The sequence below is a fragment of the Balearica regulorum genome, chromosome 2 (assembly GCF_011004875.1).
Source record: "Balearica regulorum gibbericeps isolate bBalReg1 chromosome 2, bBalReg1.pri, whole genome shotgun sequence".
Classification (NCBI taxonomy): domain Eukaryota; kingdom Metazoa; phylum Chordata; class Aves; order Gruiformes; family Gruidae; genus Balearica; species Balearica regulorum.
In genome coordinates, this window is record NC_046185.1 from 110,294,439 (window position 1) to 110,315,051 (window position 20,613).

The following is a 20,613-nucleotide window of genomic DNA, read 5'->3' on the forward strand; positions in this document are numbered from 1 at the left end:
TGTGAGAGCTGCAGGGAGACTAACATAGGCGAAGCATGGGCAGAAACAGCTGATGATCTGGGGATTGGTGATAATTTGGTTTCAAAGCATTCTCCAGGGTTTTTCTCAAGTCTGGGACAAATATGCGTGACAGGATTGAGACTGCATTAATCAGATTTTCTGGGGAAAAGATGAAAACAGATTTTACTTGTATCAGGGCAATTGCTGCAAGGACCACTTTTTTTAAGCTGAGCTTGTATGGATTTGGGAAAAAACAGTCGCTTAGTGTTACAGCTGGACAGATGCATTCTGTCTCCCTACCATCACTCGTGGAAAATGCCATTTAGGAAATGCTTTGGTTTCACTCCACTTCTTTGGGCTGTACAAGAAAAAAAAAGGCCAAGGAGCAGAGGGTTGCAGAGGGGGAAGCTGTTTGCATCACCTAGAAATACTCCGTTAAGGCCAAGTTTGAGGCAGAGAAGGGGAGCAAGCATGTCTGGGGACAGAGACAGGATTTTAGTATCCAGGGCAGCCAACCCTGCGCTTCTCATAAGCACTAAAATTCAGCGAGTTTGCGTCTGTCAGTACAGTGTGCCTCTTTCTTCAGCTCTTTGATAGCTGCTGTCTTATACAGCACCTGACATTTTGGCTCATTTCAGCAATATCTGCCCTTTTTTAGGCTGTCTGTTGAGGTAATCCTGTAACTGATGCAAGACCAACATTACTTTGGCATTTTGGAAGCATGGCATGTGTGCTAAGAGCAACATCATACAGAAATAAAATGCTTGGCGGTGGTATCCCATGCTGCTGCCCTGCAGGCATTTTGGGTTGCCTCCATGTTGCAGGGGTTGTGGCTGGGGCTCAGGGGGTCCAGCGGATCGCCTGGGCTGGGGCAGGAAAGCCCGGTGCTCCCAGCAGGCAGCCACGCTCTAAGCACTGCTGCAGACAGCGGCCTCCTGGGACATCCTCTCTGTGTTAAAACTTTCCAGACTGGCTGTATCTGTTATTATATTAACATCACAGAGAAGAGCAAAGCTTTTGTCTTTTAGGGATCAGCCCGTGCCCTGAAGTTCAGTTCTGGATCTCAGCTTTTCTACCAGTCGGGGACATTATCACCCTGAATTTTCATCAGGAAACTTCTCTGGGTTTTTTACTCTCCTTTATAGCTAAAATGTGCTGCAGCCATGTGTAAGTGTCAACATGGGATGTACATTATGTGGTATGTGCTACCACAGCCCCCAGCAGTACCACGTAAGTATCCATACCCACCATTGACTCCTAAACCTGGATAGTGCTGGCTTTGCTGCACATTGAAACAACAGTATATAATGAATGTATGTGGCACCAAAATCTATCCTTTGGAGGGCAAATAGGTCAGGCTCAATAGAGGTTAAATCGTAATATAATCCATCCACTCAAGCATGCACGTCCCACTTAAAACTCTGCGGGGTGAGGCGAGCACTGCATTGTCTGTGCTTTTGCCTCTGGCCAGAATCGCATTCACACTGTAGTATTATATACAGATAATTATAGTATGTATCTTTTCAGAACACGGTTTTCATAAGCAAAGAAATTGCAGGAATGGTATTATTCATCAGACACCAGCAGGCTATTTTCTTTTCTTTCCAAATGTTCTAGTTAGAAAATTATTCAGCACCTTTGCCTGAGTTCTGTAATACTGCTGCAGGGCTGTAGCTCATTTTGTTTGATTTGGGTTTTATTTGCTCAGCATATACTGCTTATGACCCAGGTTCTCATTTGGTAAATACTGCTGTGATAGAGTTCACTTTTTGGATGTACTTAGATCTCTTTGCAGCAAACAAGGATTTGGCCTTATGTCTCTTTAAGCAAACAAAAAATTGTCCATGAGGGGTAAAGTTCCTATAGGGTGTTCTGACTGACACGAGCCATATACTATTAAGATCTTAGCAGAAGCCACCCATTTTCTTTTGCTCTCTGGATGTTAACTAACATCTTACCTACATCTTCTGTTTACTGCATAGAGGATGTGATGAGCCTGATGTAGGGGAGAAGTGGTTTTGCATGTGACTTAAGACACCTTTGGTAGAGAGACATCAAAGTGCTCTCTACTCACAGAACAGGGAAAGAAAGTAGGTCCTGGAGGACCAACGTGAAGCCTCTTTGGAGCTCGTTATGTCTGGGTTTCCCTCTGCAGCTTCACAAGCTTGCACGTTCCTTCTCTTGACTATTTGTTCCTGCTTTCTCTCTATCCTCGGAGCTGTTTCCAGTGCAGCAGTTCATGGGGCACCATGGCGATCCAAATCAGTGAGCTTTCCTGAGCTAAAAATACCCTCTGTCCATTTATTTATTTATTGTTCTGCATATTTGTAGCTTGGATCAACTCTTTGGCATGGTTCACTGAGCAGCCCCATGGGAGAGGGAGAAGCGCAAGACTAACCATGCCCTCTGCCTGCTGCATCAGCCTTGACCTAGTAAGCAGTGAAAAAGTCTGTGTTTCTCAAGATGGCTAACCCAAGTTCAGAGCTCCAACGCTTGTCTGATCCCAATGAAAGCACATTCAAATGCGTACAGTTTCTCCTTGGGCTTGCTTCACTGAGCTGGACTGTATGATCCAACTGTTGCCAAGCCACGTAGGGTCAATTGTGGGCACGAGTGGCCAGGAGGATGCCGCCACAGAAGGCTCCTCCTTCCACCCTTCCTTCGGTTCAGATGTAGTATAAACACTGCAGCTTTTGCATATGTCCTTTCTTGAATACCAGGGCAGATCTTTGCTGTTAACACCCGAGATGCAGTGAGAGCATCAGGACATTTGTGGACCCTGAAGACCAACACAGGCTGACTTATATGTCTTCATTTCTGTGAGCAGTCTAAACTGCACCTGCTCCTGCATTGTATTTGAGTGCATTTCAAAATCACATCAATTTAGAGATCAGATCTGAGATGCCTAAACTGCGCATCCGAGCTGAGGTTTTGAACCGTCTGAGAATCTTTTATTACTGTCTTTTTCCTGGGTTGGAGGATAACATTGCTTAAAGTTCAAGATGACCTCTGGGAGGACTCTGACTTTTCCAATCAGTTCAAAGCCGCTTCACCCCCATCCCCAACACCACCACATTTTCCAGGGCAGACCAGCATATGACAGTATTTCTAACTTACTGCCTTCAAAATGTGACCATTCCACAGAATAAGATCCCTCCTGTGACTCTGGCTAATAATTTGTGGTCCTCATACTTGAGGCAGAAGAAGGCAAATGCAGATTTTAAGCATGACGACATTGTAACAGTTAAGTTTGAAACTGGAACAGAAAATCCTGCTTAGAAATTTCTCATCTGTTACAGAAATTCAAGGCAATTCAATTCAATGTAAAAAGGGGCATTTTCTACACTTGAGGCTCATGTAGTAACAAGCTGCGTAGATGGTGTAGTCACAGCCTCTGTTAAAACTGTCCCCATTTACTAGCAGTTGCCACTCTGATCCCAAACACCCAAATGTTTATCTAGACATAAAATGAGAAATAACTGAGGAATGTGACTGAATAGCCTTGCTTTAAACATGGACGAAGAGTATATAATCTGTTATCACTGTAGCTCCTTAATGGTGATGACTGTACTGAGAAGTAACACATGTTCAGCGAATGGTTTTGACGATTGATAAGTGTGTTTTTATCACTGCTTATGAAGTTATTTTTCCTACTAATAAAAGATCAGTTGTTTGGTAAATCTTCAACAGGTGTTGTCTTATGTTACTAGCTTCTAAACTTATTTCCAGCTTTGTCAAGAGTCTTTGTTATTTGCTTTACAGTGCACCACACAATGATGTTCCAGTTTCTGACTGGTGCTTCTAGGAGTTATGGCTCCACAAAAATATAGTTTCATTTATTATTTTCTCCAAGTTAAAAGAATGCAATTCTTTCAATGTCTTATGGAAAGCCATGAGGTCAGGCTGGGGTTGCACTATAGCGACTATGAGATAATTGCCTCCTTTTGCTCCCACTGAAGAGCAGTGTTGGGCTGACGCTTTCCATCTGGAAAGTGTTGTGAAGATTTTTACCATGTTGCCTTCTGTATCATTCTCCCTTCCTCTGTATTAGCATAACTCAGAGATGTTTTAATTTTAGCTATGTAGGGGTAGCCCAGGGAATGACTGGATGAGTACAGAATTTCTGGGGCTTGTGTGCGGTGTTTTTTTCTTTAAAGCATTTTGCATTTTCCTCTTTCGTTGCAATCGAATATAGTGGTGACAACTTTTGTTAGTTCCTGTAGGTTTGGTAAAGCAGAGTAACAGAATTTCAGGTGGGGCTAATTTTTCCATCATGCCATTTTAAATATTTGTAATCTCAGTGGTGGTCTGTGTGGTATGACTTCCTTTCCCACCAGCAAAGCAGGCTTAGATGGATTTGTGTGCCAAAGCTGAATATGCCAGGAAATTGAATCTAACGTACTCCCAATATGTGAGAGTGGCAAGAGATGTGTGAGCCCTGGAGGTTCATTTTGCTTTTAAAACTCGGACTTGTAGCTTGAGGGCTCCTGCAGAAAATCCTTGCTCCCTCCCACTGAGCTTACAAGGATACCCAATGCCCCTGAAAGTATTGTAAATGGGTCCTCAGGGAAATCACCTTTGGTGATACCTGGCAGCATAACACTTACAGTAGTGTTTGATGGCACTATATCAATGCCCTCTCCTCAGGAATTGAGTTATGTTTGTGAAACAGAAAACTTAGTGCTACTTATGTGCAAAAGTCTCATATTGGAGTTTTTTTAATATAACAGAAAGTGATGGAGGGTTATTCCAGCCCTTAATTCAGGTACATCTCTGGGCCTGGGAAATGTCGCATGATCCCTGTTCTATTGCCATTAGGGTCATGCAAGATAACATTCTTGTTTCTTATGAATCTGTGCTGATGCTTCACTTAGTGTGGTGCTTGTAAAGTTAGGTGGGCAACAAGTCTTTACCCTGTACTTATTCTTGCTTTCCTTCATGGATCTTTCTTCTTTCCTCCACAGTTTGTCAAGGGACAAATAACAAGCTGACCCAACTGGGACATGTAGAAGACCATTTCACCAGCCTGCAGAGGATGTACAACAACTGCGAGGTGGTACTCAGCAACCTGGAGATTACATATGTGGAGCACAATCGTGATCTCTCTTTCCTGAAGGTTAGCGTTCTTGGCCAATGTGGCCTTCCCTGCTAAAGCAATCTTACTGCATTTTTTAAGTGCAAAGGGTCAGCTACCTATAAAATTCTGTGGTGATCCAAAAACATAGCTAGCTAATGCCAGAGAAGTCGCAGATCAGTCTCGGCATACATGTAGGCTGCAGGATATGCTCAACCGTAGGGTATAGTAGTATACCAAATCAGGTACTTCCAGAAATAGGTTTTTAAGCACCTGCCAACCTGTGCTGGCTGCCATGTAGATGGGTTTCTTCTTATTTATAAATATTACTACATCCCTACCCATTGCCTCGCTCCTCAGAGGGCAAAAGGCTTTGTGGTGCTGTTGCCAAAGCAAAGTGCTAAGTGAGTGGCAACCCACTGGTGGCAGATTTTGAAGTATGGAGGCCCTTACCCTGCCCTCCAAGCTGTGGCCCCTTCCCCTGCCGTGGTGGTGAGTGCCTCTCCAGCCTGCAGCTCCCGCATTCCGAGCAGACAGGCAGGTCCTGTGCAATAACTTCCCATGTGGAAACTTTGAGTGATCTTCAAGATAATCCTCTGCAGTTGGCACATGGGCTACTCCCATCTCAACGTTTGTTTTGTGCACACATTTGTTTTGTGAATGAATGACAATGGCAAGCTGAGAGGGGAACAAACAGGGGATGGATGTTAAAATGCAGCTGTGGAGTGGGGAGAAGCACTGTCTGCCATGGGAACCTCCAGGTTCTCCTCCAGCAGAGACTGAGCAAGGGGTACAGCTCTGCTCCTTTCCTGCCAGGCTACTGCCAGTGGCAATAGCATTGCACTGTAGGTTGGGGTCTTTTTTAAAGATGTTTTAGATGCATTGCTTTTCGCATGCCTGGTTATCAGATTAGGAGGTTTTCAAGAAAAGAGGCAGGAGAGAAAGAAGTTTTTTTGACATGATAAGTGTACATCTGATATCAAAAGCTCTTGTATGGTAGCTTTGAATAAACAAGTCAGTCCTCTGGGTTGAGAGGAGTAATCTCTTTGTGTGAGTTTTTCTTCTCAGGAAACAAAGAAGGGGAGAACCCCATTTCATTAGAGTAACAAGCAAGAACATCAGAAAAGAGATGGTTCAGACATATAGGTTACAAATATGATGGAATTGCCATTTTTCTTTCCCAAGTACAACTTGACCACGGAGCTCAGTCTTCCCAGGAACATAACAGATCTCTTGAAAACTCACTGGTAGTCTTGATAGAATAGGAAAATATCCTCAGTGGTAGCCTGAGAGTTTTTCATTTATGGTGATTTTTGTAGGAGATGATAGAAATGCACGCATTTCACAGTACAAGGCAGGTATTAACCTACATGCAGGAACAGTGCCTCACTTGTCTTTTCATCCTGTAACTATTCATTACTTAAGAGGGAGAAGGTTATCTCATCTTCCCTTCTGCTGAGCATTGAAGGATCCGCAAGGGAATGGGCACAGAAGAGAGAGTGTAAAAGCCTCAATCAGGTGCCATCTCTGTGCTACCAATGGTTGGAAGCTGGGCAAGTATTCAGGGGAAGCATCACACTTGGTTGCCATATCATACATGCTTGCCCTGTTCTCCTGCATCCCCTAGGCAGCCTCACTTGCCCATGCTTGGGGACAGAACAGGGGCAAGCTGGACCTTTGGAATGACCCCCTGGTAGCTGCTCTAAGGGTCAGTTTATACCTGCTTAGACAGCAAAGTTTTTCACATAGTCCCTTCTTGTTCTCAGATTTATTTATTTTTTAATGAGCTTAAGTGGTTTATCGTTCCTTAAAATTGAAAGATGGTGGATTATAGGGGTGGGAGGAGGGAAGCAACTCTGTTAAGAGTAGAAGAGTGCTATGGATTAAGCACCTTGTTTCTTTTGTTGCTCTCTCAGACAATACAGGAGGTTGCAGGCTACGTGCTCATCGCGCTTAACATGGTGGATGTCATTCCCCTAGAAAACCTCCAGATCATCCGAGGCAATGTGCTGTATGACAACTCTTACGCCCTGGCAGTTTTATCCAATTACCACATGAATAAAACCCAGGGACTCCGAGAGCTGCCAATGAAACGGTTGTCAGGTGAGACGAGAGCAAGAGGTGGAGGCACCTGTAAAGCAAACTTCAACTGTTAGGTTATTGGTATCAAGATCCGATTGAAGATCTTCTCTCAGAGTCACATGCCATCAAATCCTGCTTTAAAAACAAGGATCTGAATGTAGTTTCCCAGTTTCCTAATTGCTTTCCTGCTAGCTGGCCTTCTTCAAAAGATGAAGAAAGTTCGTGATTTCCCATTGCAAAAACAAAAAATCCAAAGCATCATCAGGGTGCTGAGATATATTTGTGTCTCCCAAAATAGCAAAGAAGTATCCACTTGTTATTTTGCATTATTTGATTCCAGCACATACACGTCAGTATTTTCTGTTAAATTCCAGTGGGAGCTGGTGGTATGTGAGTTAGGGTCTTACACGGTCTCTACCTGATGGTCTCTGGCTGTGTACACCAGCAGTGCCATTTCTGCTGAGCGCAGTGGCCTCTGGAGGTGGCACCAGGCAGAAAGCCACATGTAGTGGCATCTTAGTGGCACCCAACAGCAGCTGACCCTCCAGAACCTGTCAGTCTGAGCCTGGTTTCAGTTGTACCATCAAGTGTGCCAGTGCCATGCAGATTGTCCTTTTCTGTCGGCATAGTGTGACTGAGGCGAAAAAATATATGTTTCGTTTTCCTTTCTTTAGATCAGAGACAGAAGACTTAGGCAGTTTGCTTCACTTACCAATTTTTTTCTTTCCGTGGCAGAAATTCTCAATGGAGGTGTTAAAATCAGCAACAACCCCAAACTGTGCAACATGGACACTGTTCTCTGGAATGACATCATTGACACGAGCAAGAAGCCTCTCACGGTGCTTGAATTTGCAAGCAACCTGTCTTCTTGTGAGTATTAACTTACCAAAAATACTATGCACTCCCTCATTTCAGAGAGAAGAACAAACTTCCCATCTTTCATGCAGTGGGCTTTGGATCCACCAATTCCTGCATGCAGGGCCACCGAGCCCTGTTCCAACGGAAGTCCATTCATCACCACTGGCCTAAGATGTAATTTTTCATGGTGGTTAAGTCCTTAACTCATAGCTCAGCCAAGTTGTTGGGAAAGCTTCTCTTGGTTTCAGACAGTACCCTACATATGTGTTCTTCAAAGACAGCTCAGAATAACGTGCACTCATTTGCTTTCCAGCAATCTTCTGTTTACAATATAAGGCTCTGTTCTAGAAGACCCATATGAGCACCTTCATGGAGTTACTGTGGGACTTGAAGCCTTTTTAGCGCTAAGGCCCAAGTTGAGTGCTGTAAATCCAGTGGTTTAGGCTGTACGGATCATCCTTGCAAAATTCATGATAAACAGGCAGGTAGATCTGATGCTTTAGATCAGCAGGGAGATGAGCGTATATTTAAAAGTTTGTGTAGCATATGCTTAGAGCAGGCTCAAGCTAATCCTTCAGCCTTATGAGTCCCTTGCAAAATCCCCAGTCATTTCACGGAAAGGAGAGTTTATTTTCATTTCTGAGCATTTAATTTCTGGCACTATAAATTGGTGAGAAAACATATTTTCTTTATCTTCTTCCAGTTGCGTAATTGCCTGAGACCTAATAGCCATCTTCTGTGTTGACATATTTTTCTGCGGAGCCGTAGCGTAATCAAGGAGCTGCGAACTATACAAGTCAGCACAGGAGTTTGGCTCTAAACACAGAGAAATGTTAACCTTTAACATTTCAACTTAAAAAAAAAAAAAGAAGAAAGAAGAAAAAATAGTTCTTTGGTCCCGCACCAACTCAATCAACTCTTGGACAAATATTGGCATTAGTTCAGCTATTTGATGGGCAGTGGGGGGGGGAGGGAGAATCACGTGTTGTTAGCAGGAAGAATCACTCTAGTAGGAAATGTCTCTTAAATGTAGTGAGTTCCAGATTAATCTGCTTAGACAGCCCTTTATGGTTTTAGTAACAGTCCTGTAGTCTAATATAATTTTTTTCTCTGAGACTTTGCTTGTCATTAAGAGAAAGAAAAAGAAAGAAAAGAGTGAGGAGAGAGGAATGGGAAAGAGCCTGGCACTGAACCTTGAAGGTCAGGCAGGGTGTCTGTCCATCCTGCTGCCTTTCCATCGATTGTCCATCTGCTGTGTAGTCCTACACCGAGGAGTATTTTTGGCAGAGGGCTGGAGGAGGGTACGAAGCAGACAAGTCAAATTACTTTGTGGTTGGGATAGCTGGCAGTTGCCTGTGAATCCAGTTGGGTTTGTTTTCTTTTTAGAACTGCATTGTTCAGAAACATTGATTTACATGTGGCCTGTAGTGAGCAGCTGGCACATGCCCGACCGCAAGCCAGCGGTGACTTGCCGTTGCGTGCAAACTCCGGCAGAAGGGCCAGCTGGGCAGTGGTTGTGATTCCTGTTCCTGGGAAAGATATACCTCTTTCGTAAGTTAGGCTGGCTGGGTGTTGCATTCTCCCGCTCAAAGGTGTGGAGAACTGCACATAGGAAACCAGAAATGAACGAAGCATAAGGACTGAAGGTCCAGCTCTCAACATTTTTGAGCACTGGTATATAGGTGCTTCCTCCCATGATTTATCGAGAAGGAAAGCTCGAGTCTTTGTTTTCTGTGACTCACGTAATGTTGTTGTTGTACATGTTTATAGAATATAATACTCTGCTCTCATGTTTTAGGTCCCAAATGCCATCCGAACTGCACAGAAGACTACTGCTGGGGCCCTGGCGAACAGAACTGCCAGACATGTAAGCCTGAAGATTAATTAAGAAATATCTTGTGTGCGCTAACATACTAAATTTCTATCTACCAAAAAACTGACCTTTCAAGGACAAATTAGTGGCGTGTTTCACACTTGTTCTTCTCTGCATCCCACTACACTGGGGCTCCTTGAAGCACACCACAGAGGGATATGACTTGCTTCCCGCTCTGCAGAAGTGCAGTTGTGGGGAGGACAGCTGTGCCTACTCCCCTCGAGTAGCTCCAGTTTTGAGGGGGAACCTGGAGGGGGTTTGACTTGGGTCTGGGTTTCCCTGCAGAGGTGCTATTCTCCCAGAGGGAAAAGACCACAGCTGTCTCCTGCATTTTGTCTATCGCCCACAACTTTCTCCCATCTGCACTTGGGAACATTTATTCTTTAGGTTATTTTACCATATAAGAGAGAACGCAGTAGGTGCATGGTGAATTGTTTGCCTTCCTGCTGTTTCCCGCAGAGCCATTCTGCAGGCCAGTTAACAATACTTTGGATTAATTTCTACTTAGAAGCAACAGCATAACCTAATTTTTGCTGGCTTTAATTCATCTTTTTGGAATCCCCGTAGGTTTCTTTGTAAACACAAAAGATGTCACCTTCATGTGGGTACTCAGAGGACCTTTGGAAGGCTCTCAGAAAATGCATAGCCATTTTTTAATTTGATATTTGGCTTTGTGAGGTTGTTCAGTTTGGTTGCCTGTGCTTTACTGTAAAATTTTGCAGGTAGGATGTTTGCCTGATGTTAAGAGAGGAACAGAAACATCCATTTAGAAGTGCTTGAGATTTTGCAAGGCTTTATTTCTCCTAAAACAAAGGCTGAGGATGAAGCCCATCTTAACTTGTTTTGATACTTCATTATTTCCTTTTTCTGTAATAAGTAGGGAAATGCGCTGTTTCTGACTCTTCTGTCGTGCCGGTTTTGTGTAAAGTTCAGTGGAAAGACTGCTGATCTAGACATAATGCAAATGAAAGCAACATCCTATCTTCGGTTTTCCATTGCAAATAATCACCTAAACCTGTACAGCTTCTAGAACTTAGGAAAAAGGAACATACAGCTTCTCTCTCTTCATTTAGTATAAGCTTTAGGGGTTTTTTTCAGCCAGCTTTACAGTTTGGCTCATAGCTTGAACTGCTCTTGAGGTGGACAGTGGCTGCGCGCACAGAGCCCTTCCCAGGTCGGTCCCAGCAGCTGAGACCGCACAGCTGCGAAACCTCAGGTCTCAGCTCTGCAAGCTTCCAGCATTTACAGACTCTTGCTGGCTTCAGGAGGATGACTAGGAGTGCATAAAATGAAACCGTTTGCAAGCTCTGGCTCTCCTCTTGAGACATTTGAGAATCTGTCCAACTGAAAATGTATCCCTTATTTCCATATGTGGAAAAGTTTGGGGTGATACGTATCTTTCTCCTTCAATGAATGTGAGATATTCTGTACGAAATATAAACATTTGCCATGATATATGTTTCCAGCAGGAAGCTCTAGTCAATAGCTATCAAAGTGATGGCTGTTTTACTCCCCTGCTGATGCTTAGGAAAAAAATTATATCAAAATGCTGTTCGTGTAGAACAATGTGCCTTTTATTCCTCTGTTTCTAGTTGAACGGAGGAGTTGCTATCAGAGAAGCTAATGCATTCTGTGGAAATAATCTGTTTCCTTGAAAATATATCTTGCTTACAGGCCTACAAGAAAAATGAAATAATACAATTTGGATACAAAAGTGTGTAACGGAAAAAGATAGGAAATATGATTTTAAAAAAATCACTGTTACATACCCTGTAGTGGGCTACATTTTCCAATAATTTTCTGTTAATTAACAACCATCTGTTTTGGACTTACAGGAATTCCTGATGATATTGTAACTCATTTCTGCCAACTGTGAAGTTGATAAGGGTGTTTGCACCCTGTTGCTCAGGGTGCTGCAATGCAATGGATTAGCCATCAGGTTTCTCTGACCTCTAATGCCAGCGTCTATGGATCAGTAATTTTTTTGTAGAGAACAAACAATCCCATTTTGCATCTCTTGTACAAACACATGCTATCCATTAATTTCTGGGTTTTTTTTTAATTGTTCTGATTATTGTTTTCTCTGCTTTGATATTCAAATGGGGACAATTTCTCGATTCTCAATAAAATGTGGCAGGCAGTTTTTGCTTCTCTGCTTCAGGGCCAGTTCTTCCACTGGGTTGCTGCACTGGTGCAAACCCTATGGGAGTTGAGTAATGAAGATAAAATTTGGCCAAGGAATTGAAGTCTGAAGAAAAAATAATACAATATGTGTATGAAATCAGTTTGCTGAGTGGGTCTCCCCACTCCCTGCAAATTTCAGAAATATTTTTAGCGCATTAAAGGGATCCTAACACCACACCAACGATATACGGTTTCCTGTTATAGTACAGAGTCCTGGCAGTTCTCCTGTCATGTTGTTTTTCCCAAAGCTAGCACCAGTAACAGCAGATTTTTTGAACAAAATGGAGCCAGATCTTGCTCTGTTGCCCAGCTGTAAGATGCAATGACTCCGTGGAGGCTTTTTTTTTGTTTAGGCATTGATGCCACAGGGACCTGGATGCTCTTTCTAAGCAGCACATGGTTTGCTGGCTGGGACCCTTAGCACCTCACAAGCGCCAAGATAATTATGGGCTGAACAGAACCCCTTCTCACCACCACCCCCACCAGCTCTCACCCCTCCCAAGCTTTGGCCTTATATGAGGACAGAATACGCATCCCATGGGGAAAATCCAGCACAGATCCTGATAGATCCTTTTCTCCATATTTCTTGATCTCATTGCAGCATGTACAGCTTAAATGTTCTTCATTCCTGATGTTTTTCCTGTTTTCTTGTGTCTTCCAGTAACGAAAGTCATCTGTGCCCAGCAGTGCTCTGGCCGGTGCAGGGGAAAGGTGCCCAGCGACTGCTGCCACAACCAGTGTGCTGCGGGGTGCACAGGGCCTCGGGAGAGCGACTGCCTGGTAATGATGTTACACCACCACCATAATTGCTTAAATCCCTGGGCACAGCAAGGCAGGCTTTCAGCTGCATGTCCTCTAGCCTTCTTTCATCTGAGAAGGCCTCTGAGAGATGTTGACCTGGAAGGTGCCCTGGGGCTTCCCTGCACGGGTGGTTGGTGGGAGGGAGGAGGACATGAACTTCACAGCGCTAAGTGTTTGCTGTAGGGTGACTTCCCCACATAGACAGGTCCCAGGTCCTCAGATGCCACCACGGTGCAGTGCTTCGCCATGTGCTCCTTAACACTAGTCAGTAATAATCTTAGTTTACCAAACCAAGATCTTGTAAGGCGAATCAAATACAATGGATCTTCACTCTTTTTGCGTTTTATTGAATTTCAGACACAAAGGCAAGGTTTCACTTTCTGGTTTTCTCTTGCTGCAAAAGCACTGTATTTGGGGCACCCAGGGGAGTGGACAGAGAAGGAGCAAATGGAGCTTTTTTTAGGGAAAAAAAAAAATCCCATTGCTTTTCCACAAGAGTTTCAGGGAGTTGGTGTGTGCTGTGTTTTTAACTTTTCCCCATGTTTGCACTACATTTCATTCTGAATTAAGTGACACTTGAGTAATTGCCACAGAAACCATCGGGTCTGGGTTTTGTTATTCTTATCTGTATTCCTGGTTCCTTTAAAGTATATGGCTATGATATCCTTACTGGCTCATAGAGAAGACAGTTATTGTCTCTCATCTGAAAAGTCAGGGAAGAAAAAAGAGAAAAAGAGAGTGATTATTAATTTAATGCAGAATTAGGTTGGAAGAACCAACTTGTACTTCATAAATGCCTGCTAAATTGTTAATTACCTGCAGCCAACTATAATGGATTCAGTTTCATATTTAGCCAGAAAAGTCAGTAATCGGCAGGAAAGGACTTGATTTGATTTAGGTTATTAAAAAGCAGCCAAGAAAAGTACCGTTTGTCTTGATCTGGGTACTGCTTGTAGGGAAAATTCTTCTGTCTAAGGCATGCAGATTTGCTCCTGTTCCCACGTGAATCCCAGCAGCTCTCCACCAGAGTGCCAAGGTTTCTTGTTCAGAAGAAGAAAACCTCATGTTCTCTCTTTTTTCCCAAATATTAAACTCGATTGCCCAACAGGAAGCAACCTTTCACCTTCAAAACACAAGGGACCATCCCTGTAGGTGCTTGGGGTTTCCATTAGAGCTAAGCAGAGAACAAATGAGCCCATCAGAGTGTTATTAAAGAGCTAATGTAAAACCATTGTTGCTTTTTAAGGTGAAGGTAGTTTAATGGGTGTTGTTGTTCAACGACAGGCATGCCGCAAGTTTCGGGATGATGCTACCTGTAAGGACACGTGTCCCCCATTGGTCCTGTATAATCCCACCACGTATCAGATGGATGTCAACCCCGATGGAAAATACAGCTTTGGAGCCACTTGTGTGAGGGAATGTCCACGTAAGTTCACTTCAGGTTGCAGCCGCAGAGGAGGTGGGGGGTTGGAGAAAGGTGGGAAAGGACTTGTGTCATCCCTCTGCGTTATGGCCAAGTGCAAGAGCACTTTCTTGTTCTCCTCAGCTTCTGTGCGAACCAAGAACAGGTGACAAAAAGGAGAGAATAGCTGATAAAGAAGATAGCCCTTTCAAAGTGTCTGCATCCATCACCTTCCCTGATTTTTAACCATTACATTTTGACTTCTGAAGATTTTTCTGTTGATGGGGAGAAAAACATCTTATGAGAATCATCAAAACAACGGCCATATGGGATCAATCCTGTGGATTACCAAAGCAGTATAAATTCTTTACTGGTTCTTAATTAGGACTGGTAGAAAGTCATTGGTTTAAACACTCCTTCTCAAGGCCTGTGATAATTGCTTCCTCTACAGATGCTTGCTTTTTCTTTCATGCTGTTCATTGTCCATGGTTTCTTAACCCATCAAGACTTAAGAGTAAGAGAGGGTACAGAACTGGTATCTCTTTCTGAGGTTGGCCATTGCCCTGCCTGGCCCTTATCCTGGAAGAGTGAGTGAAGGTGAGGGATCAGAAGTGCCACGTATTGATCCCGGTTATGGCACTGCTGCACAGCCTGACTTTGGGAATGTTGTTTTAACCTTCTGTGACTGTTCCCCTCTCTGTAAAATGGTGATAGCACTGTATGTCCATCTACTTTCAAAGGACGTTTGTGAGAATTAATAATTAATGCCTGTACTTTGCTAAGTATGCCAAAAGTTCAAAAAACCTTTTTCTTTCTAGTATTGAAGTGCCTGTGCAGCCCCCAGTGCATGCCTCTCATATTTTGATGACCTTTGTATCCTTGTTTTTTCCAGACAACTATGTGGTGACAGACCACGGCTCCTGCGTTCGCTCCTGCAATACCGATACTTATGAAGTGGAAGAAAACGGTGTTCGGAAGTGTAAAAAGTGTGATGGGCTATGCAGCAAAGGTATAAAAAGCATGAAATAAACCAGTAAGACTTTGAGATGGTAGGTAACTTATTAGTAAAAGTACATGGAGTTGTGACCTTAACTAAGTGCAAATTCAATATAAATATCCAGTGGTAGTTTGGGGATCTGACAAGTGGTTTGATCAGCAAACATGGCTGTGGAGCATGTACTCTAGCTGGGATACACCACAAGTGGAGTAGATGATAAACTCTGCATCGTGTGCATGTATCTTGCACATCAGCTTTCTCCTTCACTTGTCCTTCCCAGTATCTCATCAAGGGGAATAAAATGAAATTGGGACAAAATGAGAGTAGGGCATGTGCCAGAGCCTGCGTGCAGAGGTGCTCGAACAAGAGCTGCACAGCTAGGCAAGCAGGAAACATTTATCCTGTGGTGCTTTCTGAAAAGAAAAAGTAGGCAAAAGATCTGTGAAACTCATCTTACAGTGGTAGGTTTGATATGGGAGTGCTTTCTGGACTAAGGGCCACGAAGCTGATCAGAGGGCTGGAGCACCTCTCCTATAGGACAGGCTGAGAGAGTTTGGGTTGTTGAGCTTGGAGAAGAGAAGGCTCCGGGGAGACCTAATTGCAGCTTTCCAGTACCTGAAGGGGGCCTACAGGAAAGATGGTGAGGGACTGTTTGCAAAGGCATGTAGTGATAGGACAAGGGGTAATGGGTTCAAGCTGAAGGAGGGTTGATTTAGATTAGATATTAGGAAAAAAATCTTTATTGTGAGGGTGGTGAGACACTGGAACAGGTTGCCCAGAGAAGTTGTGGAGGCCTCATTCCTGGAAGTGTTCAAGGCCAGGTTAGATGGGGCTTTGGGCAACCTGGTCTAGTGGAGGGTGTCCCTGCCCATGACAGGGGGGGTTGGAACTAGGTGATCTTTAAGATCCCTTCCAACCCAAACCATTCCATGATCTTCATGTTTACTCCTTTCCATGTGATTGGGCTTCACTCTTCTCCCCACTGACTCTTGTATCTCTCTTTTAACAGTGTGCAATGGCATTGGAATAGGTGAACTTAAAGGGATCCTCTCCATAAATGCAACAAACATTGACTCCTTCAAAAATTGTACCAAGATCAATGGGGACGTCAGCATTCTCCCAGTTGCATTTCTAGGGTGAGCATTGCTGGTCATTTAGGACTGGAGAAAAAGGGCCAGGGAGAAATTCAGGCTGAGTCATTCTTTTCCCAATTCCTAATTCTGTGTTTTTCAGCGATGCCTTCACAAAGACCCTACCCTTGGACCCCAAGAAGTTGGATGTCTTCAAAACAGTCAAAGAAATATCAGGTCAGCAATGGGTTTTAAGCCGAGATGTTCTCTGATTGGTACTGCCAAAAACACAAAGGGAGAGGAGGGAAATTTTTTAAACACACAAAGAGAAATGCAAGCAAATGCTTTCTGTCTCTGACCTACCAGGGGTCACCCTTCACAAAGGTGGTCAGCAGCACCTCGCCAGCGCTACGCCCACATAATCCTTACTGGTCTCCCATCCAAGGTGTGTGGTTTGGCCAGACTATCCCTTCTGCTGAACTGTCAGCCCTAGCGAAGAGTAAAAGCAGAGGAGATCCTCAGCCACCCAAGAAGTATGTGGTGATGCAGAGGCGTGCCACTCATGTTAAAAAAAGCCAAGTATGTTTCTATTTGTGGAAAACCTTTCAGCAGCTCCTTAGGGAAGCGTGCTCAGTGGCTTACGTCATCCTCGCAGAGACACCCTCTCCAGCCTGAAGAGCTCTTCCTTGGGGTGAATGTGTCTCCGTGAGCACAAAATGGCCAGCGGACCCAAGTCCTGCACCAAGTATCAATTAAAAGTAATTTTGTTCAGCCCATTATAAAAGGAGTGTAACATCAGAGCTGGGTCCACAGACATGACTCCAGTTCCCCTTTTCTTTCTGTCTTCTACCTGTCTGGTTCCCTTCAGGGTAGTAATGACTAACCTCAGAGCTTCATATGGCAGCCTGCAATTTTGCAATTTCTCCTCCTCCCAAGAGCCTCAGCTGAGCAGGGAAATCTGCTTGCCTTAGCAAATCCACTCCAAGCGGCTGCCTGTTCTGCTCTGTTTCTGCTTTCTTTTCAGTTTTTCTTGTCCCCGAGGGCAGCTCACAAATGGGACAGAGCGATGCCTTTCTCCCACAGCCTCTCAGCCAGGGTATCTTCTGGCAAGAGCCGTCGTCACTGGCAGCTCGGTGTGGCAGGATGTGCAGCTCACTGACATACTCATCTCTTGCGCTCCTAAGCCCTTGTGGTGGGCTAAGAAGTAAACTGTTTATGAAACAGGGTTTAAAAATATCTCCCTGCTCCCTAAAATGTCATGTTTCACTTTGAGATTCTCAGATAAGCATAGGGAAAGCACAAGCACCTTCTCCTGGCACAGGAGAAGCTTGAGGAGGAGGTTCTGCTGCCAATACTGACTGTGGTTTTATTTTTTATTTCTTTTTTAATCTTCTTTTCTTCATTTCAGGATTTTTGTTGATTCAGGCCTGGCCCGATAATGCTACTGATCTCTATGCTTTCGAAAATCTGGAGATTATACGAGGCAGAACTAAGCAACAGTAAGTAAATTATGTGCCAGAGTCACTGCAAAAGAAACTCTGTTTAGAGCTGCATTTGTCTGAGCGTGCCAAGGTACCAAGCGGTGAGACGTGCAAAATGGGAAAAAGCCTGTGAGGAGTTGAGCATCATCTTTGTAGCAGTAGATAATGTGTCTTGGGGGGATGAGACCCTCAGCTCTGTGCTGCATGTGGAGGGCTGCCCTGAGCCTACTCTAGGATCAGGCTCTCCCCCACCAGCCCAGAAGTGCAAGCAGGACAGAGAGCACTCTTCACAGTCCAGGGAAAGTTCAATGTGATCAGAAGCACTTTGTGATTTGAGGTAGCTGAGCAGTCAGGGATGGAGATCGTGGCTGCCAAGCAGTGTGGACACTGGCAGTGCATCCAATGCCAACTTGGGCATACCCCGACAGGAAGGATGGCTTGGTGGACCAGCACAAGATAATAGCTGCTCTGCCTACAACCACTGTTGCACATCATTTACTTGACAGTGCACATATGTCCTGTTTATCTTAAAATTCCCATGCAAATCCAGATACGAGTATTGCAGTTGTTTTATGATAGGTATGTCATGTACCAGGTGTTAAGCTTAGAGTGCTGAGCAATGTCTTCCTTGAAGAAAATTGAGTTCGCAGCAACACGTGTTTGAAAACAAAAAGAAAAATGTGCTGGGTTAAGCCCTGCTTACTAATTCTTCTGTTTCTTTCTTTTTGCTCATCTCCATTTTAGTGGCCAGTATTCCCTCGCTGTTGTTAACTTGAAAATACAGTCATTGGGGCTGCGCTCCCTCAAGGAAATAAGTGACGGAGATGTTGCCATTATGAAGAACAAGAACCTCTGCTACGCTGACACCATGGACTGGCGCAGCCTGTTTGCAACTCACAGCCAGAAAACAAAGATTATACAGAACAGAAATAAAAATGAGTGTGGTAAGTCAATGCTGCCTTCCTGCCCTCTGTGGAAGCTCGTGCTAAAATGCAAGAGTTATTCAAGCAAGGCTTTTTTCTCTCTGTTTCCTTGGCTGCAAAATTTATCGGTGATACTGCTTTAATGAAGGTAGTGAGGGAAAAGTGGGATTTTTTCCCAATGAGGATGTGGACTTCATGGTGTCCAGCAGATGGGAAGGAGCTGCTTCACCACTGTGGGCATAGTGAACCCACATAGGTTGAAGGACACAGGAGTTAATTCCAAACATTGGACTTTTTTGACAAGATCAAAGTGGTTGTTCAACCATGCTGCTGTTGACTGCAGTGGTCCCCAGGCCAAAATCTAATTATTTCTCTTTGCAGAATATGAATTTGTTGTATTTTGGAAGTTGATCATGCAATCATAGAATGGTTTGTATTGGAAGGGACCTTCAAAGATTACCCGGTCCAACCTCCCTGCCATGGGTAGAGAAATCTTTCACTAGACCAGGTTGCCCAAAGCCCCATCCAACCTGGTCTTGAACACTTCTAGGGATGGGGCACCCAAAACCTCTCTGGGCAACCGGTGCCTCACCACCCTCATCATAAAAAATTTCTTCCTTCTGTCCAATCTAAACCTAACCTCTTTCAGTTTAAAACCATTGCCCCTTGTCCTATCACTACAGGCCTTGGCAAAAAGTCATTATAAACCCCCTTTAAGTATTAAAAGGCCACAATTAGGTCTCCCTAGAGTCTTCTCTTCTCCAGGCTGAACAACCCCAACTCTTTCAGCCTGGTACTGGTTTAGCTCTATTACACAGCTGTTAAGGTGTCACAGAGGAACTTGTTTTTATTTCGAAAGGCCAGAAATCACTCTTAATTTCAGGCTTTGAGAATTAAAGAAGCATGCTTATTCCTCTTCCACACTGCCAGGACGATTCACGTCTGCTTTGGAACGTGTTGGAGAAATTGGCTGGTCAAGATGGAGTCACCTGCAGTGCTGTGTTTGCTGTCTCCCCTGCCTTGATATCCAAGCCTTTATTTTTTGTCTCTTTTTCTCCCAGCTGCTGCCAGGCATGTTTGTGACCCCCTGTGCTCAGATGTGGGCTGCTGGGGCCCCGGACCCTTCCACTGCTTCTCCTGCAGGTTTTTCGATCGCCAGAAGGAGTGTGTGAAACAGTGCAATATCCTGCAAGGGTAAGGTGTCTGGGGAGTGCTTGAGGTTTGGCAGTGATTTTGGGGGTTTGGGGTTTTAGAACATGTAGTAGCTAGGAAGAAAGGATTTCACCAGCTTTGCACAGATGTTGTGCGAGCACAGTACCTAAAAAGAGGGAAAAGCTGGGAGCTGAGGTAGCTCTCCTTCCCCATTCAGCATTTCTTAGGAGTTTGCTCCTGCTACAGTGACTGACATGAAAACATCCCCTCAAGCCCACAAGGGGACTATCTGGAGACCCAAGGCGGCTAAGCCTTACACTCCCTTCCCCTAAGAAATAAAGGAGCTTCAAGCTCCCTGTGAAGATCTGAGCTATGCCTGTCATCTCAAGCACATCGGGCAAGAGCTGGAGCCAGTTGCTGTCACCGGGAGCTCAGTCATCACCAGAGCCAGGGCTTCACTGCTCCGTAGGCTTCCTTACTGCAAAGGGACTCTTAGATTTGCTCAAATGCAAATCTGCAAAGTTGCAGTCAAGGGAGAATGAGCTTTCATCCAAAAAGCACTGGGACCAGCAATTTCAGGCAAAATTACTGCTTCAGCTTCACTCAAGTCAAGGAAAATGTATCGCTGCCGGTGTGTCAGGACTGTGGCTCTGCTGAGTTTTCCAGTCAGTTCACAAGGTGATGCAGGTGGGAAGCATGGCTAGCACCAAAAATTG

The 20,613-nt window shown here is 44.3% G+C and overlaps 2 protein-coding genes across 3 annotated transcripts in view; one reads left to right on the forward strand and one right to left on the reverse strand.

The window, feature by feature from the left end:
* Positions 1-20,613, reverse strand: part of SEC61G (SEC61 translocon subunit gamma) — a 329,059-nt gene that overhangs the window by 267,665 nt on the left and 40,781 nt on the right. The window lies entirely within an intron of this gene.
* Positions 1-20,613, forward strand: part of EGFR (epidermal growth factor receptor) — a 163,085-nt gene that overhangs the window by 112,027 nt on the left and 30,445 nt on the right. For both annotated transcript variants that reach the window (XM_075745293.1, XM_075745292.1), the window contains exons 2-13: positions 4,965-5,116; positions 6,991-7,177; positions 7,892-8,026; positions 9,813-9,881; positions 12,733-12,851; positions 14,157-14,298; positions 15,167-15,283; positions 16,281-16,407; positions 16,505-16,578; positions 17,750-17,840; positions 18,567-18,766; positions 19,807-19,939. In XM_075745293.1, the coding sequence (XP_075601408.1) occupies positions 4,965-5,116; positions 6,991-7,177; positions 7,892-8,026; positions 9,813-9,881; positions 12,733-12,851; positions 14,157-14,298; positions 15,167-15,283; positions 16,281-16,407; positions 16,505-16,578; positions 17,750-17,840; positions 18,567-18,766; positions 19,807-19,939 (1,546 nt within the window). The remainder of the gene's footprint in view (positions 1-4,964; positions 5,117-6,990; positions 7,178-7,891; positions 8,027-9,812; positions 9,882-12,732; positions 12,852-14,156; positions 14,299-15,166; positions 15,284-16,280; positions 16,408-16,504; positions 16,579-17,749; positions 17,841-18,566; positions 18,767-19,806; positions 19,940-20,613) is intronic.